At 33.7% G+C, this 24,948-nt stretch overlaps 2 protein-coding genes across 4 annotated transcripts in view; one reads left to right on the forward strand and one right to left on the reverse strand.

The window, feature by feature from the left end:
- tow (target of wingless repressor) overlaps positions 1 to 24,948 on the forward strand; it is a 552,940-nt gene that overhangs the window by 83,294 nt on the left and 444,698 nt on the right. The window lies entirely within an intron of this gene.
- The window catches only part of LOC140433588 (putative inorganic phosphate cotransporter), a 74,802-nt gene that overhangs the window by 20,338 nt on the left and 29,516 nt on the right, over positions 1 to 24,948 (reverse strand). For all 3 annotated transcript variants that reach the window (XM_072521569.1, XM_072521571.1, XM_072521570.1), the window contains exons 4-5: positions 15,196 to 15,416; positions 6,294 to 6,443 (exon numbers count right to left, since the gene is read on the reverse strand). In XM_072521569.1, coding sequence (XP_072377670.1) covers positions 6,294 to 6,443; positions 15,196 to 15,416 — 371 coding nt within the window. The remainder of the gene's footprint in view (positions 1 to 6,293; positions 6,444 to 15,195; positions 15,417 to 24,948) is intronic.

Raw genomic sequence — 24,948 nt, forward strand, 5'->3', positions numbered from 1 at the left:
AATAAAATTAGTGAAATTAATCCAGTGCTTATAGATTTACATAATGATAGCGGTAGTGAAATTAGTGACGATGATGATGATTTTTAAATTAGAATACTCAGTAAGTACACTATTATATTGTTATTTACAAAATAATTGTACAGCAGGTTAACCATTATATGTATAGTCGGTTCGCTATATTTACGCGGGTTTCGGATTAACAAAATTATGCTAATGACTCATTGATAACCAGTTGCAGTAAACGACTTCCCAGAAAATTAGGTAAAAACTGCATTAATGGTCATATTTTAAAATACATTAAAATAACATTAGGGTAGGTATAAATTTTTTACAATATTGCAGTTGAATTGATTCTTTGCCAGTGTTGACATTGTATGTTTGGAGGAAATATTTAAAAATGCCTAGACGTGTGTTAGATGTAGATAGTCTAATTTGTAGTGTACGTAAGTATTTTACAAATGAAAAAGAAAATGGCGGTCCTTTAAACTCGGTAATGTCTGTTCAACAACGCGTATGTGATGCTCTAGGAATTAGTGAAACCAAACTAAGAGGAGTATTACAAAATCGCAATAATGAACGGCCGAAAGAAGATCACCGAAAAACTCGCTTATCATTGAAAACGAAAGATATTCCAGATGGAAAAAAATTTGAAATTTGTGATACCATTTATCGAATGCGAGCCAACAAGGAACATGTGACCTTAAATACAACTCTCTCGGAATTAAAAGATAGAAAATTTGACGAAATTGGCAGAACAAGTCTATGGCAAGTGATACATAATTTGGGTTTCAAATTTCAAAAGGAGGATTTCACAAAAAGCCCTTTGTGAAAGAAGTTCTGTTGTGCATAAAAGAATTAACTTTCTAAGAAAATATTCTAAATTAAAAGAAGAAAGGGCAAATTTTATATATTTAGACGAAACATGGATATTTTCTAGGGGTGCAACCAAGAGAATATGACAAGATGATAACGCAAAGTCTATCAAACATACTGATGAAGAAGGGAAGCGACACATAATTTTACATGCAGGAGGGAAATCGGGTTTTATAGAAGGTGCTGATTTAATATTTTCATCTAAATCAAAATCAAGTGACTATCACGATAATATGAACACAGAAATGTTTGTAAAATGGTTACATGAAAAACTTCTCCCAGGTTTAAGTGAGCCCAGCGTAATTATTTTAGACAATGCACCTTACCATTCTGAAGTATTAAACAAAAGTCCAACGAATTCTTGGACTGTTAATAAAATTAAAGAATGGTTGACAAAGGAACATATACCATTTACACAACATATTTTAAAATCAGAATTATTACGCTTGGCAAATATCCACGCAAAACCAAAAACCTTTGTTGTGGATCAGATTATTGAAAGTTACGGTCATCAAGTTTTACGTCTGCCACCGTATCATTGCCAGTTTAATCCCATCGAATATATATGGGGATTAGCAAAACAATATTATGACAACCGTATTGGGCCTAACGGTTATAGCGACGACGCAGTTCGGGAAACTTGGCGAAAGGCACTTTCAATTGTAACTCCAGAAGTGTGGTGCAACTGTATATTCAAGTGCGAGAAACTAATAGAAGATTGGTGGACTCGTGAAAATAAAATAAACGAAATAAGTCCAACCATAATAACAATTAATGGTGATGACAGTGATGATGATGACGATTATGATATTTTTGATGATAATGACTGATTTTCATTTTTGTTGGCAAGTTAAATTTTTTTATTTTTCATTAGAAATTCTCTCCATGAAACAAATATACATAGACCATATTTTCTGTGTGAAGTGTAATATAAAATTATTATTAGGTTTATATTAGCCACATTAGACTCCATTAATGAAGTAATTCTCCTTATTATACTGTCAATTATATAAAAGATTTTCCATTATTATTTAATTAAAAAAAGTTATGGATTATGTTTCATTTCATTTGACCAGTTGATATTTCCCCAAAGAGCAGGTAATTAAAACTGGGTACTTACAATAAAATTTTTAATCCGAAACCGGCGTAAATATAGCGAACCGACTTTATACATTCAATATTAGCCAAATAAACAATAATATTTAAAATTTCATTTAAATTTTTGCTCCTCATTTTATACAAATTAACTCTAACTGATAATACAGACAAAAATATTCTAAACAAAGTAAGTAATTAAAAAGGTTGTGGAGAATTCCAGTGCAGTTTACCGTGCATTTACTACAACGAAAAATTGCCATTATTGCCAAATTATTTACCAAATCATGTCCAACGAAAATTACATTTTTGATTTAATTAAGGAAAATATTACTTTATTCAGCGAACTCTCGCGTGGACCGCCCTGGAGGCTCTCTCGGACCACCGGTTGGGTTACATTGCTCTATTGATTGAAATTTAGCGTTTATTGTAACAGCCGATGGAAAATAATGAGCCAAATCAAATTATTAGGATTACTCTGTAAGAGATAATTCTTCTTTTAAATGTATAATAAGGTGTTATCAGACATTAAGACAACAGTATATCTATTATATTCGTTCTCAATTATTTTGGTGAATGGATATCTTGTCGGATCATTGCGAAAACCAAAACATAAACTTTTATTTTTCTACGCTTTATATTTCTTGGCATTTCAATCACGTTTTCCTTGCGGATATTTACTACTGACCTATTTTAAGCTGAAACTGACAAATTTTTACAACTTATGCTGCACTTTGGAAGTTTACACAACTTTATATAAATCTCCACGGCTAAACGAATTGTATGAAATAATCTTGTATTTGAAATGGAATTTAAAAATGTCCTACTAAAGTTTGATTAACTTTTACGGAATTATATTAAATGTATGAATTAATCAGCTTTTAAACGGACCAATAAAGTAAAGTTTGTACAGAAATATTTATGTTTCATTTTAACTACTTTTGTTACCGCTTTCTATCTTGCTACTCATCATCCTGTAGATGCTGTTTGGACATGGTTTGCCTGATGCCCTCCTGCCATACCTTTCTCGGCCGTCCTCGTCTTCTTATCTGCCGTGGTTTCCATTCTATCATTTATTTTGGCCACCATTCATATGGCTAACATGTCCGTACCATCTCAAATTCTTGACTTCAATGGTGTCAATTATTGTGTTTTTCATATTATTATTTTTCGTATCTTGTTATTTCGTATTTTGTCGTGAAGTAGCCTACAACAATATCTTCAAAACTCCATTTTCATTGACCCTAGCTTTTTTTTATTCTATTATTTGCCAGACCGCAGTTCCATAAGTTACGATGCTCTCGACTATAATCTTGTAGATTCTGATCTTTGTATCTTATTTAATTAATATGTCGCTGTCAGCATGCAATTCCGATGACAACGTTTTAGATCGTCAGTCCAACGTGTTGGTGGACGACCTCTACTACTTCGGTAGGCATCATCTCTTGGTCTCCATTCCAGTATCCGCTTTGTCCATCTATTGTCTGTCATTCGAGCCACGTGACCTTCCCAGTTCCATTTTAGTGTTGCTACTCTCTCTACTGCATCAGCCACCCCTGTTCTTTGTCGTAGCTGGCGATTTGGGATCTTGTCTCGTAGTGAAACGCCCAATATAGCACGCTACATCGCCCTTTGACACACACGGATCTTTTGAACTGTTCTCCTTGTCATGGTCAACGTTTCGGCACCGTAAGTTAACACTGGCAAAACACACTGATTAAACGTTTTTCTTTTAAGGTATATTGGTATATCAGACGATTTGAAAATATGGTTTAGCTTGCCGAAGGCTGCCCAAGTCAGTCTTATACGACGGAGAAGCTCAATGGTTTGTTCCTACGCATATATCTTCGCTGACTACAAGATTTGTCATCATCTGAGTTTTAGATATATTTATTTTCAATCCCCCTTCTAGCGAGGAAAGGTAGAGCTGATTTAAAAGTTCTTTGGCCTCATCTATCTATAGGAATTGGATGCAAGAGGCACAAGATCGAAATAGATGGAAAATTATGAGGGAGATCTATGTCCAGCAGTGGATAAGCGAAGATTGAATGATGATGATGATGATGATGTCAGCATGTAATTTAGTTTTACTTTGTCCAATTCGTTTCTTAATCTTAGTCTCACTAGAGCCCTCTTTACTAATTGTAACACCAAGACACTTATATCACTCAACATTCCTAATTTCACTGTGGTATAGCACTAGAATATTTCGATCTGCTTTTCCCACAGCTAGATATTTTTCCATATATATTTCGCTAAACCCCAAGCCTTATATGCTTTATCCAACTTTTTGATCATATATCTTACATCATGCTCATCCTCATCTAATACAACTTCATTGTCAATAAAGCGTAAAGTGAAAACTTTATCGTCATCTTTAGATATATCCATTTTGTAACACGTTCGTCTCCATCATCGGAGTGCTGAATTTAAATAAATTTTAAATATGGTTAGAGCCATTGCACAAACTTCTCTTAGTCCTTTGAATAATAGTAAATTTATTTGGTGAATGATAATTTTAAGGCTTTTCAAGATCAATTTATCAAACAACTTGGACATAATTGGTAATAGTGAAATGGTTCGTTATAACTCCACTCTGCTCACTTACTAGGTTTTGGAACCATCATGACATTGGTTGTTTTTTATACCTATGGTAGGTAGTTGCGGAATACAGGCATTAATAAAAGTTATTAATTTGACTTGGTAAAATTCCTGCAGAACTACTGAAGCTATTAGATGCAGAACAAATAAAAATAATAACTGAAATATGTATTTGATGAAATATACAAGGCAGGAAAAATATCAGTAGAGTGGCTCAAATCGGAGTTTGTACCATTGCCCAAAAAACCAGGAGCAAAAGTTTGTGAAGACTAGTGAAGACTATAGGACCATAAGTGTGCAGGTCTTCTTCGTCTAGCCATTCACGTCCACATCTGAACATAAGCCTCTTCAAGTCTTCCTTTCCATTGTTTTTTATTGTACGCTACTTGTAGCCAATTTTTCCCGGCAGTCCTTTTCAGATCATCTGTCCATCTCATAGGAGGTCTGCCTCTGGGTCTTTTGTGTTGGTATGGTCTCCAGGTTAAAATTGATCTGTGCCATTTGTTTAGATCGCTCCTAGCTACATGTCCAGCGCATTCCCATTTCAACTTTAATGATTTTTGTACCACATCGGTGACTTTGGTTTTCTGTCTTATCCATGTGTTTGTTTTATTGTCCTTAAGTGATATTGCATTGCTCTTTGCTCTTTCCATCGCGTGTTGAGTGACTCTAAGTATATTCATATTAAAATCATGAATGTGTTGCTTGTGTGAGTCCATTTCAAAAGGTAAAAGAAATAATAAGTTAGACTTACTCACAATTAATTTAATTTAACTAATCGGACGACCGGTTTCGCTTTCTATAATATGCAAAGCATCTTCAGGTCACGATACAAAGTTAAAATGCTGAAAATAATAATCCCATATTAGGGTGTTGTCTAATAAAGATAAAACATAGGTAGGTGATATAAATTATATAAATTACAGTAATTATGCCAATATTACATGTCTGTGGTTTTTAAAAATGAATAAAATGTTTAAGCAGACAAGGTAAGACCCACAAATTGGTAACATAGTCTATTAAACTGTAATGAATTAATAAATAAACAAATAAATAAACATTACTTACATGCCGGTACTCTATTAATTGATGGTTGAAAGAACATGGTTTAAACTATCTTGTATTGTTGATTGGAGAACTCGGGTCAACTATTGTAATTGTTTAACAGTAAACGGGAAAGTTCTTGAGGAGACAGATTTTATCCAATGAAGTAGAGATAGGTGAAATGTATTGTTTGTTTGATGAAAGTAATTTATTAAAGTTATTTATATTTATAATATAAATAACTATAAATATAAATAACTATATAATAAATAAATATAATATATTCCTCAAATGATAGAGATCATTTGTTTCAACGATTCTTGATCGTTACTCTAATATTTCTATTTAATTTATTTTCGTATAAATCCCATAAATTGTTTTAGTTTTAGTTTATAAGTGGTAGTAGTATATAAAGAAATATATATATATATATATATATATATATATATATATATATATATATATATATATATATATATATATATATATATATAATAAAGAGCGTTGTAGAATTTTTAAAGATTTCTCTAATTATGTAATCTTGTGCAAGCGTACAATTACTTTTTATTGCTTCCTACTTTTCCTGTAGTTCATATCTAGCAATCTTTCCTATTTCTAAGATTTACTATTTTTGTCTATATGTATTTTACAAGAATATGTGACTTTAGGTGATAACTTACCGAACTAATATCAAACTTTAGCACTTTATCAAAGTAAGTGGGCATCTCTGACATGACTGTGGAAGTTCCCCATCCTTGTCCTAAACTTGTTAAAGTTATTGCCCAAAATGGTACAGACGTGAGGATTTCTATCCACGGTATCTTTACATTCTAAAAAAAAACTAGATTTTAATAAAAATGTAATAGTAGAAAAGTCTTCTATTAAAAATTTCTGTCCTGTTTTTTATTATTCGAAAAATGTGTATCTATTAAGTTTTTTTATTATTTAATATCTGTTTATTTAAATCAGACAAAAACAAAAAATCTAAGAGGCCATTATTTAGAGTTTAAGGTAACCAATAATAAAGAAGTAATAGTAAGGGAGAGGTACACTCAAATCACTTCTTAGTGATCTCAATATTGAGAGCTGCCTGAGATGCTTAAAAGCTGAGAGATGCAATATTGGCCGATGGTTACTCGGAAAATATTAGCAATAAACAAACTAATTAAAATTTAAACGAAGAGGACCAGAAAGGAATAAGGAATCTGGTCCCACTGGACCAGAACAAAATATTTTTGTAGCAGCAGCAAAAGATGAAATTATTGGTTTGATGATGAATGCAAAAATGTAACCACTTCTAGAAGAAAGTTAACACCAACAGAAAATAATTCAGGAAATTTAAATTATATCGATCGGTGAACCATTTTAACTAGGCACTTAATGCATTTGGAAGAAGAAAACCTTTCAAACAAAAGATTTTGGATTAGGAAACAGCTAAAGAGCTAATGGGAAAGAAAGAGAAAAACCAAAAATTCTTGAAGCTAAAGAAGTAGTTAAAAATCTGGCCATCACTCAGTGTCTCTAATAAGGTGACGACCAAGATACAATAATGTTCCCGCTATAACAAGTCATAAAAGAAATATGTCGACATAAACCGCTCCCTATTTGTAATAATATGTTGTAAATAGTCTAAAATCTGATATTTTGTTCTATTAACTGACAGTTGTAAATGATTTGAGGTTCTAAAGAACAGGATTTACAGGATTTTCAGAAATATAGATTAACTCTTAAGATATAAATATATAATGCAGTCAGAAATGTATTATACCTGCTGACTTTCCGATAAGAGCCTCACTAACTGCTTTAACAAGAAGAATAAAGATTCTTTTAAATTTATGTTGGGTAATGTAGACTCGGTATCTGTTTTTGAAATGTTGGAGGTACATAATCAGTGAGATGCTTCATGAATATAGCTTGGAAAATTTACAATGTTTTTCACTCGAAGAGATAAATACAGCAAATGAAAAAATCACAAAAGTTTTTAAAAATGATGAAAAAAATTTTTAAATCTAGGCTTGAATTTTGTTTAGGCTGGTTTTTTTTTTATATAGTAATAATCTTGAATAATCTACTGAACAGAAAATTGCAAGTACATTTCTTTACTCACTCAAGCTCGAATAAATTGTTATACAGAACTAATTAAAAATAGCGAAAAAATACTAAAATGTCTTGGCAATTTTTAATAGAGATTAAGGGTTATTCCAAAAATCAAGATAACTTTTGTTTACAGGTTGACCCTCAGGTGCTTTCTAACGAAATAAGTTAATTTATGAAAAATACAGCGCCAGAAGCTGTAAAGAAAATAGAGCATGTAAACAATTCTTGTGAGAGATCTGTCCAATTCAAACGACAGATTAAATTATAATAAAATATCAAATCTTTTATTGATCAATATTCTTTAAATTATTTTTACTTCTCATTTAATGTGTGCATTTGTTAGTTACTTTTCACGTAGTTTTTAATTTAAACCTGCTTAGAATAAATATATGAAGAATAGAAACGAATTGATTGAGAGTTGTTAATCGATGTCAAGATCCGTTATTTTATGATACTACCCTTGATCACGCCATCTTGTGGCGCTAGTTCCGTGACGGCGCCATCTTGTGGCGCTATTTCTGTGACGCTCGCCTCAGCATTTTACTATAAAGAAAAAGTAGTACTTAGTAATAATTAAGCCATAACTTAAAAAACAAGCTTGGCTCTGGTTACGATGAAATATCAACCAACTTAATTAAATTTGTTTCATCAGAGATGTCTATTTTTCTCTCCTTTATAGTTAATGCTTCTTTCAGGGTAAATTTCCTTAAAGTTTTAAATTGGCAATTGTCAAGTCACCATAAAAAACGTGATATTACTAAGATGAAGACCTATATATAGACCAATGAGGCTTCTTCCATTATTCTCAAAAATATTCGAAAAAGCGATAAATTTCAGACTACAAAACTTTCTTATTACAAACAACTTATTTAGTAGATCGCCGCCTAGTTTTCTCGCAGAAAGATCTGTTGAGACAGTTACCTATGATTTTATATAAAAAAATTTAGAAAAACAGGCAAAGATCAAAACACTAGGCTCTTTTTTATACCTATTTAAGACTTTCGATAGCCTAGATCATATTCTTTTATTACAAAAAATACATCGTTATTGAATACAGAGACCGATTTTGAAATATATAAAATTATTTCTCACAGATACGTCTCAAAAAGTATGCTTGGAGAAATAAAGAGTAAGGTTTACGCTGAAAGGATCAACTTTAAGTGGCATAACACAGGGGAGCGTCTTGGGGCACTTTCTCTTTTTGATCTATATGCCAAACCTGCCAAACGTGGTGTTAGTGGTTGTACAAACCTTGTAAATTTCGCTGATGACTCGGAAAAAATGCGCTGCTCTGGAAAAAATCATTAGAAACACTCCTCAGGGTGGCAGAGCAAACTCTCAGCAAGGCTGAACAGTGGTTCACTGAAAATAGGCTGCTGCTTAATACTGATAAGACCGTTTTTGTTTACTTTAAAACCAGTTAGTCACGAAAACAGTTCAATTTTCAATCACAAAACACTGAACCTGCTAGATTAGTTAACTTTCTTGGTCTGAATATTGACCAGAACCTAAATTGGAGAGAACAAATACAAAAAAAAACTGAATAGAGTTTGCTACTTATTATGAGTATTGAAGAGTTATTTAGACTAGGGGATCTTCTTCTTACAGTGCCGTCTCCCTATGCAGGTTGACAATCATAATGGCTATTTTTATTTTCAAAATTGCTACTGTAAAAAAATTATCGCAATTAACTACTATGGCTAGTGACCCCTGAAGTACCTGATCTGACATGCTTGACAAAGTTCTTCCAAATTCCTCATGTGCGCTCCTACAATCGTCCACCCAGACACGCCACCTTCTAACCCCCTCTGCTTCTTAATAGTCCACCACTTCTCCACCAACACAACACTCATCTCGTTTACCACACTACCATTACCCGAGAGAAAAAAAAGGAGTACTCCATTCCTTGAATAGGCGCAAGCCTAAACAAGGTTAAAACCCCGGCTCCAAACAAATCAATCGATCCGCATTGATATCAATCACGTAGATTCTTCAACCAAGAATTCTGCCCTCGTCTAACAGATTTTCTTCCCTAAATATTTCCCTGTATTATGAGTCTCAAAATTTCATATTTTGGTCCCCTCATCACAGGGGGTCTATCACTATATTATGAGAACTTTTATTCTATTATGCGATATGGAGTAATTTCCTGGGGTGCTGCAATAAATAGCTTATCTGTCTCTATAGTTTAAAAAATGCACTCCGAATGATCTTAAGTTTAAAGAAGGGAGTATCCTGTAGAGTCCGATTCAAATCACTCAAAAATACTTTTTGTAGTTAAAGTTTTTATGGGTTTGTATGGGTCAACTGTGGTCCACATCCCAGCAGTTATTTTGGCTTCTTTTTTGATATTTCTCTATTGAGATCCAAAGAGGTTTTTTGATCATTGGATAAGAGTATGATCCTCTAGGAACACTTTCTGGTTTAGTATTTGGGACGGAGACCATATGGTTATTGTCTGTATAAATCTATTTAAGACGATTATATCTTGGATGATTTCTGCTAATTATGTAGTCGATTTCAATTCTTGTTATGTTGCCCGAACTTTCCCATATTTATAATTTTTCTATTGCTTGTGAAAGAAGCTGTTCATTTAGAATATCTGCTGCGAAAAATAAAATCAAGTAAGCTGTCGCCTCTTCTCTACCCCGAATTTTCCCATTGATGTTCCCTCGCGTAAGTCCTACTTCCAGTGATTAAATGGTCATTATTTTAGTGTGTAGGTAGTGATAATTCGTTTTAAATTTCTTCTTTGTCAGAATGGGATGAGGTTAGTCCGCAGACTTAAATTATCTTTATGTCATACAACATAAAGATTAATTAAGATTAAGTTGACCTAGTAAGTAAGGTCCAAGCTGTGGGAAGCAATGGAAGACATCGAAGTTCCACAAAGATTAATAAACGCGGTAAAAGCACTCTACAAGAATAACAAAGTAGCTATCAAAACGGGCAATAGAATATGCAGTCCATTTAAGACGACAAAGGGACTACTACAGGGTTGCTCCACATCCCCCACCCTGTTCAAAATATTTCTGGAAAAAACCCTGAAACCATGGAAAAGAAAGTGAGAAGGAATGGGTATACCAGTAAGGAACGAATATCTATATACGCTAAGTTTTGCCGACGACCAAATAGTGATCGCACAAGACGAGGATGACCTCAGTTTTATTATGAGAAAACTGGAGCAGGAATATACAAAGAATGGGATGGAAACAAACCTAAAGAAAACTGAATACCTAACAACGGAGAAACAGAAATAAAACAGCTGGAAATAGACGAAGGTAAACAAATCAAAGGAACAGACAAGTATAAGTATTTAGGTTTCATAATATCAAACAAAGGAACAACGGAGGAAGATATAAAAAATAGACTAGGACAAACAAGAGACTGCATACGAAAATTGAACCCGGTACTATGGGATAAGAACATCAGCATGAAAACAAAGAAAAAAATATATAATACCATGACAAGAAGTATCCTCACTTATGGGTGTGAAAATTGGACAATAAATAAGAAAACCAAAAACAAAATAAAAGCAACGGAGATGGAATTCCTAAGGAGAAGCTGCAGAGTAACAAGAAGAGATAGAATAAATAACATGGAGATTAAGAGGAGAATGGGAATGAACTTCGACATAATAGACTACATCGAACAGAAGAGGTTAACCTGGTACGGACATGTCAGAAGAGCAGACCAAAATCGGTGGATAAATAGAATAACAGTGTGGAGCCCGATAGGAAGAAGAAAGAGAGGTAGACCCCGAAGATCTTTCAGAGATAAAGTGGACGAAGCAATGAGTAGAAGAAATCTACAGGAAGGGGACTGGCTAAACAGGAAAAATTGGAGAAAACGGTTGAGTGAAGGAATACAGTGAAAACTGTGGAAATCCTTGTATATATATATATATATATATATATATATATATATATATATATATATAAAGTAAGGTCAAATCTAGGAGTTTTGAATGAACTTTTTTGACTGACAAAACTTACATGGTTCTCTGACTAGCATTTTGTCTTAGTATAGTAGCGGTCATACCTAAACCGAATTTGTAGACTTATATTTTGAAGAATATCCTTAGTCCTTTAGAAGTTTGGACCAGTTATGCTTAGATTTTAATTACATACTTCTGTGCAGAAGCATTACTTGATAAAAAAACCACTTTTTTATTTACCAAATAACGCAGTTTCTTTTTTATTTTATAGCCAAGTTATTGGGATAACTTGGCATATTATTCAACATTCATTTGTGAAGTTAGTACATTAAGATAAGGATTATCTGAATTATATAATAAAATATTATTCTACAGAATGGAAACACATATTTCCCCGAATTCGTAGCACCTCGAGCCATAATCTTGTAGCTATGTTTTTCATTTTTATATAACTATGCACGAACGTGACTGATTCATAACTTGCCTCAATACATTTGCTATTTATTTGAAATAATAGCATCACGAGTTGAAATGAAACGAATTTCCTCATAAATACGTAATAGTTTTGAAAGTCTAATGTTTCTCGGTAGTCATAAAGTATCAGGATCAAACAACATCGTAATTCTTGGCAAAACAAACACATTTCCAACAGACCGCAAGTTATTGACCCACTGTTTATTTCCAATTGTCTGTGTGCGAAAAAATTTATTGCTCCTTTATGATCATTTGCGTCCAACTAAGATAACTCGTTTCCATTAAAAAGAAAATCTTTTGGTTCACGTAGTTTCTTTGATAATAAACCAATGTAAATATGCAGTTATGAGGAAATGAGTATACGTAAATAATTAGTTTCACAAATATCTATTTCAATGCAATTAACTATTTTTATGTCAGTAAGCTTCAATTAAAACAAGTTTATTTGCCATTTCGATTTTCACTTCCGGGGTATTTTGAGAACGATTTCCGAAATGGAAATCGAAACGTCAAATAAACTTATTTTAAAGTAAAATTGTAGCTTATCCCAATAAAAATAGAAAATTGCATTAAGATGCCACAAGCAAATAGCTTCAGAACAATATCTAATTTAATCATAATATATATACTTATATAAGAGAAGAAAAATCATCCCGAATTCCAAGAATATAAGGCCTGCCAAAAATCCATAAGCCCAATTTCCCCTTAAGACCCATCGTCAGTGCATATAACTGCCCCACTCAGAAATTGGCAAAACATCTCGCCTTATCCTTACAACCATTAGCCGAAAACGCCTCGTCCTTTGTTAAAAACTCTTTCCATTTCATTGGTCTTTTGAAAAACATTTCTATTTCACCCTCAGATATACTAGTTAGTTTTGACACTGTTTCTTTATTTACCAATATTCCTAATCATGAAACCATTTCGATCTTGGACTCCAAACATCAAATTCCCCAAGACACATTATCTCTCATAAAACACTGCATGTCTAATACATACTTCTCATTCCAAAATCGTTTTTATCGTCAAATCAAGGATGTCCCAATGGAAGCCCCCTCTCTCCCGTAATAGCTGATATCTACATGAAACATTTCGAAACAATAGTCCTATCTTCATCAAATCTCAAACCCACCTGCTGGTTACGGTATGTTGCTTTGTCATTTGGCTCCATGGTAAAGACACATTAGATCTCTTCCTCTCCCACCTGAATGGAATACATCCAAGTATTTAATTTACGATGGAAGTTGAGTCTCAAGCATCTTTGTCATTCCATGATGTTCTTATTCAGAAACACTCACTTCACAGTTTTTTCTATTCCGTGTACCGGAAACCCACCCATACAATACGCGTATCTCAATGCCCAGTCACATTATTACCCGCCTTGGTTTCACAACTCACTCTAAGTTGTCCAATCTCGTTAGATCCATGAAAGACCAAATCTTCAATGAATATCACGTTATCTATGAGATACCCTATTCCAGTTGTCTACGTACATACATAGGACAGACAAACCGACGAATCCACAACCGTATTTACGAAAGGCTTCGATCCAAGTCAAAGTAGTCCTTTGCTAGATGCGCATGACTCCGATCGGAGACAGTAACCCGTTGATTTTTAAGACGGTATATTTTAATATTTTACTTAGTACGACGCCGACGTTTGTTAATGTTTGTCAGGGTGCGAGTGAGGACCTAAAGTGTCAAAAATGTTTACCAGTTCTTTGCTGTAGTAGTTTCGTGATTTAAAATTATTGAAAGTATGCCGGATCGTTCAAAGTGTGAAAAATAAAAATATTCCTGCCTCCAAACATAGTATTTTAAAAATTCCTATGGTTAATAATGGACGAACAAAGAGAAAGCGTTGTAAAATATGCTCTGAAAACAAAATTAGAAAGCTGACAACATATCACTGCGAACAATCTCCTGATCAACCCGGATTTTGTGTTAAATGCTTTGAAATTGCTCATATATGAATCAAAACAAAATCAATATGTGATTCTTTCTGTATTTTATACAATAAATAAACTTATTTTGTCTAAAATTTAATTATATAATTATGTTCCTAGGAAAACGTTCTAATTTGCCTTATGCCGATCGGAGCCAGTCAGCGATATACTAGAAATTCTTTGCCAGGTGCGCATAAATCCCATCAGAGTCAAAAATATAAATCACATTTTATAAATAAATATACACTTTATTTAATTAATTTAATATTATTATATACTCTAATATCTACTGATAATAATGATAATAACTCTAATATCAATTACAGTGATAACACCCCTCGAAAAAATTTAGCAGCGATTGTGTTAAACACGTCCGATGATGCTTAAAGACTGCCGGCAACATGGCGACCGCTGCTTCAGCGACCTCTCCCCCCAAACGATTCCGTTCAGACCGTTTCCGCGCATACCGAACTCTTTTAAGTGGTCAACCCTAAACGAAACAATATGGAGAAATAAAAATATCGGGAAAGAAACGAAAGGCAGAATTTACAAAACAGTCATCAGACCAATAATGACATACGCGGCAGAAACAAGACCTGACACAGAGAGAACAAAAAGGATGTTAGAAACAGCAGAGATGAAAACACTTAGAAAAATTGATGGTAAGACACTATGGGACAGAGCTAGAAGTACAGATATACGACATAGATGCAAGGTGGAGAACATCAAAAACTAGGTAAGAAATAGAAGAGTAGAATGGAACGATCATATAAGCCGAATGACAACAAATAGAGTAGTAAAGACGGCAAGAGACGGTTCCCCAATAGGAAGACGATCAGTAGGAAGACCACGAAAACGATGGAACGACAACTTACTGGAGGCACATTGAAAAACAGACAGAGTCATGTCTATATAAAAAGAAGAAGAGGAAGAAGAACCTCGTATAATAATTTATTTTATTACTATATGATTTTGGTCATGTCATTCATCTTACTATTTTCTCTGGGAATAATAGTTTCTGTTGCTGAATACCTTTTAAAAATCTCTTTTTCATTGTTTTGCAATTCTCCATACAAGTAATCAATTACAAATGAATATTTGTTTTAGTAGGTAATCTTAATATACTAACTGTTGTTATATTGCTTGTTCCTAAAGACTTCTCTATGTAAATTCTCTCTTCCTTAGAGATATTTTTGCAATGACCAGGACTTTCACTTCCTGCAAAGATGTACGCAATGGAGCAACCTAATCCAAAGACGCCAAATATGTAGAAACTCATGGGCCAGCCTACGGACGATTTTGATAGGAACCCAGTGAGGGTGTACGTCAGTATTACTCCAAGAGTGGCACCTAAAAGTTAAAAAAAAAAAAAGAAATATAGTTTAAAATATAGGTATATTGTGTTATATTGTTCATTAGAAAACAAAAAACCCTCTATTTTACATTAAATAAACTACTGAAAAAGAAAACGAGGAAAATAGATATAAACTACGAATATAACAGTATATTTCTATGAAGTTAATTACAAAATTTCAAGCAGTTACATAACTAAATGCATACATATACAAACATAACTATTTTAAATTACGTTTATAATAGTTTAATCATGGTTTTTTGATGAAAACTCCATTTTAAAACAGATTAATATGTCGGAAATGGGTGTTTGGAAATAGCAGCAACACCCGCAGCACTAATTTAGATCTCGTTTAAAAATTATTAAAAAAAGTAAATTAAAAATTAAAAAACAATCTTTAAATCAAAAGCAAAAACGTAAGTCTTAAACTAGAAAAAGATCCTGAAATACCAAACAAATACCAAATCAATCTCCCCGTGTCACTTATTTAAATTATATGAAAGGATGATTCTACATCGTATCCGGAAGACAAGTATCTGCGTAAAGAGTCTACGATTACGTTTACTACTACTACTACTACTTGTCGGTTTATAACGTTCTCCGCCGTTTTCCGACTTCCAATCGCCACTTAGACCGGTTGTTCCATAGATCTTCTTCTATGGCCCTCTCTCTCAGTTCTTTATTTATTCCTTCGCTCCAACTTTTTCTCGGTCTACCTCGTTTTCTCTTTCCTTCTGGTTGCGACTTTAGTATTTCTTTTGGCATTCGTTGTTCGTCCATTCTTTGTAAGTGTCCGAACCAGATAAGTTGTTTTGTTGTTAGGTCATCTGTGATTGTTCGTTTGATTCCCATTATTTCTCTAATGCGTTCGTTGGTAATCCTTTCTCTTCTAGATCTTCCTGCGGCTCTTCTCCAAAAATCCATTTCCGTCGCTTTCAGCGTTGACAGTGTTCTTTCTTTCAGTGGCCATACCTCACAGCTGTATAGAGTGATACTTTTTACTATAGTCTCATATATCCTCTTTTTATTTTCTTTGCTGATGGATTGGTCCCATAAAATGGTGTTTAACATTGTGATGGCTTTTCTCCCTGACGTATTTCTCTCTCTTATGGCTTTGTCTAATGTTCCATCTTGTGAAATAGTGATACCTAGGTATTTGTAGTCACAGCAGTGCTTTATCGTAGTGTTATCGTCTAATATGAGATCTTTTTGTTCTGCTCCAATGCACAGGTATTCGGTTTTCTTTTTATTTACTTCTAGACCCCATATATCATACTCTTCAATTAATTTTCGTGCCATATAGTTTAAATCGTCATAATCTTGAGCCATTATTACTTGATCGTCTGCAAAGTTAAGCGTATATACCATAGTATTGGTGAGCGGTATCCCCATTGTCCTGCATTTTTGTTTCCATCTTTTTAAAGCACTTTCGAGGTATATTTTAAATAAAGTGGGAGACAAGCAACATCCTTGCTTTAATCCTTTTGATGTTATAAATCCTGTTGTTATTTGTGTCCCCGCTTTTATCTTTATTATTGGTTGGTTGTATAGCACTTTGACGGCTTTTATTAATTCTATATTAATATTCGTGCTTTCCATTGATTGCCACAGCTTCTTCAGTGGAACGCTGTCGTAGGCTTTCCGTAGGTCGACGAACAACATATGAATCTCTTGATTCCTTGCCATCTTTTTTTCTATTATCTGGGTTAAGGAGAAAATGTGGTCAATAGTGGATCGACCCGTACGAAATCCTGCTTGTTCTTCTGCTTCATAATACAAGTATTCTCTCTCGATTCGGTTCTTTAACACCTTTCCATATATTCGACTCATAGATCCGGTTACAGCTATTCCTCGGTAATTTTCACAATTATTTTTATCACCCTTTTATGTCTAGTGCTAAGGTGTGATATCTTCCATTCCGTAGGGATTTCGCTTGTGTTTATGCATTCTTGAAAAAGTTGTCGAAGACATTCGTACAATTTGTTCGTTCCGTACTTAAACAATTCTCCGGGTATATCTCCTGGTCCGGGTGCTTTGTTCCTCTTCAGCTGTTTACATACATTTTTAATTTCCCCTGTTGTTAATCTTATTGGCGAGCCAACTATTGAAATTCTATCTTGGTTTTGATTTCTACGTTCCTGAAATTCGACTCTATTCTCTACCAAAAGTCCTTTGAAATACTCTTCCCAGTCTTCAGGTTTTATGCTCTGTATTACTTCTTTATTCTTTTCTTTTCTCAATTTTTTTATCAGTTTCCAGCTTTCTGTGCTTCTGGTTCCTCCTAGATAAGTATTTATTCGTTGGCAGTTTCTTTCCCAAGACTCGTTCTTCTTCTTAGAGATTTTCCTTCGTACTTCTGCTTGTTTTTCCTTATATTACGTTTAACTACTACGAAAAAAAGCAGATAAAGAAATATGGTCAATGATTGATGGTTGTTTTATCAGTCACGAGTTGTTTTGAACCAAATGAACGACACTAAAGCTCTCCTACGGTTAACCCATCCGATTCTCCATCTAGCACGAGGACGGACATCTATAATTTAAGTTTAATGCTAAAGACCGATCTACATTTATATCAGCAGCATGGAAAAAGGAGTACTATGTTTTGTTTCTATTAATAAAAAACGGACGACCTCTAGTAGTCTCTCGAAAAGTAATGGACGACTTCCCACACAGCCAACACCGCCAGTGATCATAGAGGCAGGAACCCAAATTCCTATAATCACATCCATCCCTCGCTAACGGTGAAATCTAAAGAAAGCTATGTGGGGTGGCTTTTCAAACATCAAGTAGGTAAGCATGGACACTACTAAGACAATTAGGAAGCGAAACTCCCATAAGAAGGAACAAAACAACAATTAACCCAAACACTATTGCCTCACGAATGTGTGTCCATGCCTGTCCAGTCTCTTACATTCTTCAACCAGGAGCATTTTCTTCTTCCTGGACCTCTTCTTCCTTCCACTTTCCCTTCCAATATAAGTCTCAAGGATGTAAAGGCATGTAAAGCTCCAGGCTTCGACAATATTCACCCCGAACTAATTAACAGGCGGCAAATATGCAAGAGAATGGATAGTCCACTTTTTCATATGTATTATAAAGACCGGTACCATATCACAGGAACTTAAACGTTCGAAGGTCATTGCCATATTAAAACCAGGAAAACCAAATGATAACAACTCTAAGAACTACAGACCACTAGCCCTACTATTGGCGAAGTTTAAGCTACTAGAACGACTTATCTACAACAGAATTATTCCAAAGCTACTTGAATCAATACTGGTTGATCAGGCAGGTTTCTGACCGGAAAGAAACTGCGCAGATCAGGTTCTTTCACATTTATTGAATAGTCTGGAGAGAAGGCACAATATTCAAGCTCCTCCGTACAATCTCCTATATATCCACCGCTCGAATAATCAGCAGCAGGCTAGCCGATCGAATGATTCAAGTAATCATGGGAACCGACATCAGCACCCCACGAACACTGAAGAATGGACTGCCTCAGGGATCTGTCCTAGCTCCTCTTCTCTTTAGCTTGTATATCGCTGATATACCAGAAACCAGATCAAGGAAGTTTGGTTACGCCGATGACTGGGTCCTTGCAACAAGGTGTGAGTCATTTGAAAAAACAAAAGAAATCCTCACGGCGGAATTATACATTCAGTGGGTAAATGAAGGCTCCAAAAGACGCTACCAAAACAGAGGTTTCCAGTTTCCACCTAAATAACAAGTTTAGGGGAAGAACACTCAACATCCAATTCGAAAACACCACACTCGCCTACAATAAAACACCAAAGTATCTTGGGGTGACTCTTGAGAGAACCCTATCTTTCAAGGAACATCTGATAAAAATAGCCGTAAAATTTAAATCCAGAAGCTGTGCAGTACAAAATCTGCCCTGGGCTTGTCTTCTCAACAGCAGAATACTGCTCTTCAGCCTGGCTTAACAGCCCACATATACACAAAGTAGATGCCCAATTAAACAATACAATGAGAATGATTGCTGGCGTTATCAAATCCACATCTACGTAATGGTTCCCAGTACTGAGCCAGTACTGAGCATACACTTCCTTACTAGTGACTACAGAAAAATACTTAGAAACGAGATCTTGCCAATCCATTAAGATATAGATGCAGCCAACGGTAATTGTCGACACTCCAGACGATCGTCAATAAAAACAGCATAGACTGCTGTGGAAAATGAGTTCAACTTAACGACCACTTGGACTCAAGAATGCATGGAACAACAAAATAGCAGCTTACCGTGCATCACATAAAAACCACCAGGTATTGTATTACCACGCAACTAATGGACTATGCTGAACAGATTCAGAATCCAACACGGCAGATGCAACCACAAACCATCTGTCACATCACAAAACAGTGTCCCACAAGATCCTATCATGACAGGTCAGAGAATTTCCTAATGGCGACTCCAGAGTCGATAGATTATATAAATAAGTTAGATGTTCGTTTGTAAACATATGTATTGTATTTTATACAAAATATATGTAAATTTAAATGAAATGTCCCCACTCTGTCCCAGATAATAGTCACCCTCGAGCACATTCTCTCTCACAAATTTTAAAAAGTTTGCTAAAAGACACAGATCTAAAACTCACAACTCCGTTTACTACGTCCAGAATTCCCCCGTGGACCAAAAAGCTACCTACTGTCCTTACCAGCTTGAACCGATACAAAAAAGAAGAAACGCCCAGAACTCTCTTGGTGCAAGCATTTAAGGAACTTATACAGACACAGCGTTATGACAAAATTCTCTACACAGATGGCTCCAACGAAGAACAGGCCGTCGGTTGTGCTGTCAGTACCTCAAATACAACAGTAGCATCATATCGGCTTTCTCCCAGATGCAGTATACACACAGCCTAACTGTATGGAATACTAAAGGCATTAGACTCGCCCATTGCTAATGAGAAATCATTAGCAATATGCACCGATTCTCTCTCCGCCATTGACTCAATCAGAAATATATACTCCATACATCCCATTGTACAGTGCATCCACAGTATCTGCCAAGAGCAGTCAGAGAATGGTGTTTCAGTAACTATCATCTGGATACCATCCCATGTTGGTATCAATGGAAATGAGAACGCTGATCATGCAGCAAAACTTTCCTGCTCCTTAGAAAATATGGAAAACATACAACTTCACCAAGACCCAAAGGCCAGTATGAAGAACAACGTACTAAGCACTTGGCAAACACACTGGAATGTGCAAAATACAAAACTACGCACAATTCAACCAACTGTTACCTCCATCACCATGCCACAAATGAGCAGAAAAGACAATATTATTATCAGAAGGCTCAGAATAGGTCACACTCGTCTTACTCATGGATATCTGATGTCGTCTGAAAACCATCCTCGCTGTGAACATTGTAATGAGCCCTTAACAGTCCAACACATATTACTAGAATGCGTCCACTACAAACCTCAAAGAGACTACTACAACTTTTAAAATAATTTAAGTGATCTACTTGGTTCTACAAACATGTACAGTGCCATAATTCGTTTCCTAAAAGACTGTCACCTTTACTACTTAGTGTAACTATATTAAGATGTTGTTAATGTATCCTAACTTGTATATAAACGTATTGTATATTTATGTAAACATAAGCATATTGTAATAAACTTGTATCAGTGTCAATGGCCCATAGTTGCCGAGACACTTTAATTTAAAATAAAAAAAATGTAAATGTGTCAAGTGCCATACGATAAATAAAAAATCTTCATGCTGCACTTTAACAATCATATCTATAAATAATTTTAAAACTTAAAGTGCCTTAATTACATAATTTACACTTATTATATAAAGTCGCGTAAATGTCTTTTCTAGTGTAAATCCCCGTATTGATTATCAATATATTTTTATTATAATTCACGTATTTGATATTGAACTAAATCCAAGTTATTTCCAAGCTTCTATTTTGATAATTAAATTTAACATGAATATTAAAAAATCTATGGGTGGATACTTCACAATTTACAATAATTTACATTTAGCATAATTATGTTTGAACAAGTGCCTACAATATAATATTTATTTGTCCGTTTAGAAAAAGCTGTCATTAAACAGAAAAATGGATTTCAGAAAAATACCAACGAAAATACTAAAACTAGAAGAAAAATAAATGAAATACACTAAACAAACGACAAAACACCAAACAAACCGGTTGTTTTGATGTGTTTCTTTAAGTTTAAATTTATATTTTAATAAAAATAGCTAGCGGAATGCGATGTGTGGATTTAGACATCTAAATTTACTTCCCAAACTTTAATATGTGTTTATAAACAACTTTATCTTGACGGAGACCCACAAACGCTCTCTCAGGGTGACGACATTTCACAGAGAGAGATATTTCGGGATAATATTACCTTTATAACAAAGTACAACCCTTGGATGCAAAGTATTCACGAAAGTCTTTGTAAAATTGGCGGTTTGAGTGGAGTTATTTTGATGTTTGTGACACGCGAATTAATTTGATTAAAATTTTCGGTTTGAGTCAGACTACAAACATGTTTGCTCACATATATATTTATATATATTATATGGAGTGGATTGGAACTTATAATACCAAATATAAATTCAATAGCAAATCACCACACAAATGACATAACGAATACTATAACGTTTAGAAATTTGTCTGAACCAAGTATATCAACATTGCAAACAAGGTTGAATCATGAGGATTTTAAGGTTGTTTATGAAAATCTCGACAATATTGACTCTGTGTTTTTGTAAATATTATATTGTATCATATTGATATATGTTGTTCTATGGTTGTAAAAAAATTAAGTCAAAATAATACTAACAACTGGATTTCTAACGAAATCTTAAAGATGGGAGTTGATTTAAAAAACCTTTTCTGGTTGACAAAAAATTCGACAGACCCTGATGTAAAATTAAAATATAAAGAAGACAAAAAGAGGAAAACTGATAAAATTCAAGAAGTAAAAAAGCATTGTTTCCAGAATACTTTTCACAACAAAAATATCCATCAAAAGCAAAAATTTATTTGGAAAACAGTTAATATCAAAACTGGAAAAAAAGGACAGTATAAAAACATAGAAAAAATCGAACACTTAGGAAGTTTCATAAACGATAAAAAAGAGATGGCAAATGCTTTCGGCATATTTTTTTCATCATTTTCAAAAAATGCATTAAATGCCAAATATGGAAATACACAATTTAAAAACTATACGACCTTAAATGTTGACCAAACATTCTTCTTCTATCCTATTGACTATAGCGATGTTGCCGAAGCTGTTTCATCCTTAAAAAATGTAAATTCAGTGGGTATTGATTGCATTTCCACAAAGCTAGTTAAACATATGAGCGTGTACATTATTCAACCATTAACTGATTTAATAAATAAATCTTTAAAGATTGGTATTTTTTCCACTGATTTGAAAATTTTTATCGTTTCCCCAATATTTAAAAAAGGAAACAAAACTATGTTAGAAAATTATAGACCAATTACCGTACCAACTGTCTTGTGTAAGGTTATTGAAAAATGCATTCATAAAAGGATGTTGTCATTTCTTAGTAAATATAACATAGTAAGTTCATATCAAAATAGGTTTCTTCCAGGTAAATCAACCCAGAGTGCATCAACAACATTTTTTAAATTCATTTATAGTTCATTAGATCAAAAGAAATTTGTTGGAGCCCTCTTTTTTGATTAAACTAAAGCTTTTAACTCTATAAATTTAAATGTAGCAATTTGTAAACTAAACAGACTTGGATTTCGAGGTAATTTTTTAAAATGGTTACAATCCTATCTAGAATATCGACAGATGTATGTCAAGATCGGTCATTATCAATCAGATTTGTATGACGTTGATCTTGGCGTTCCACAAGGATCAATACTGGGTCCTTTGTTATTTCTTTGTTATATCAATGATATGCCTAAATATATGAGTACGGAAAATATTTTTTTATATGCTGATGACACGACTTTGGTGGCATCTGCAGAAAATGCTGAGGAATTGAGGTTAAAACTCAATACCTTAGCCCATGAGTTTACGTCTTGGTGCGAAAAAAACTCCTTAATAGTAAATTCGAGTAAAACAGTATGTATGCAATTTTATATAAAAACTCCAATAAAGGAAAATTTCTCTGTCAAAGTCGACATTTGATTTTGTCACTTTATCTGACACTACAAAGTTTTTAGGACTACATCTAAACAGTAATATGAGCTGGGAGGTACATATTAATCATGTATGTTCGAAAATTAATTCTGGATACTATGCTCTTTTGCAACTCAAATACTTATTTACAACGGAACAGATACTTAATGTTTATTACGCTATCATCTATTCACATTTGTCATATAATATTGTTCTATGGGGCAGTGCAACAAATGTCTCGAAAGTTTTTATAGCCCAAAAGCGCATAATTCGCTTGATTTTCAATTTACCATATGATTAGACCATATAGACATACGTGTAGAGAGCATTTTAGAAAATATCAAATACTCACTGTTTCCTCAATTTTTATATACAGAAGTATTCTGTATACAAAAGCTAATATCAATAGATTGAAATCAAATTCAGATGTACACAATTATTGTACCAGAAAAAAAGATTTCTTTAGGACTCCTAAACATTACACTTCTATGTTTGAAAAAAACCCTGATTATAGCGGCGTAAGGTTTTTTAATCAGCTCCCATCCAAATTAAAAAGTGAAGCAGATGATGATAGGGCATTTAAAAATAAATTGAAGACTTATCTCATCGAGTCATGTTTTTATAGTGTCTCGGAATTTACGTCTTAGATATGTTGTATGTTGTTTCTATATTTATGTGTATGTTTATATTGTATAGGTAGTCTTTAACGTTTCTTTTTACTTTGACATGTCCTATATTATGTAAATAATCTGCAAGGATGAATTAAGTTTTATTTATTTATATTTATCAAAAAATGTGTATGTGTATTGGAAAATATACAATAATTTCATAAAATTTTACTGTGTGGGGTGATGATACATTTCACCGGCAATGCGTAGAGAATTTGAGATTTAAGAAGTTTGATATACAGGGTGACGGAGTCACTGCAGAAAAAGAGGTGATAAAATTTCAATAAAAATGTTTAATCTTTAAGGGTACTGGGGATCAACTGTCCATGAAGAAGACTTTGAACAGACTTTTTTAATCTGAAGAAGTTTATTTATTAATTTAATTATTAATTGACGGAAATTGCCGGCATATATGTCGATGTTTATTGATAATAAGGCAAAGAAATGTGTAAAAGCAAGAGATATTGTAATTTTAAGAAATGGTTAGTGAGGAAATAAAATAAGAATTGGTCCTCTACCACCCATGAAAATTATATAAAGTTTAAATAAAGAAAAAGAACAATTTTAACATCAAAAATATACACTAAAACAATTTTTTGTCCAAAGATTATTAAAACAAATAATAAAAAACGCTTTTACAGTGGGTGGCCAAATTATTAGGGACAGTAAAAGATTTCTTAATTTTTTAGTTTTACTGATTTTTTTTTTGCA

This window comes from Diabrotica undecimpunctata, chromosome 2, assembly GCF_040954645.1.
Source record: "Diabrotica undecimpunctata isolate CICGRU chromosome 2, icDiaUnde3, whole genome shotgun sequence".
Lineage (NCBI taxonomy): Eukaryota > Metazoa > Arthropoda > Insecta > Coleoptera > Chrysomelidae > Diabrotica > Diabrotica undecimpunctata.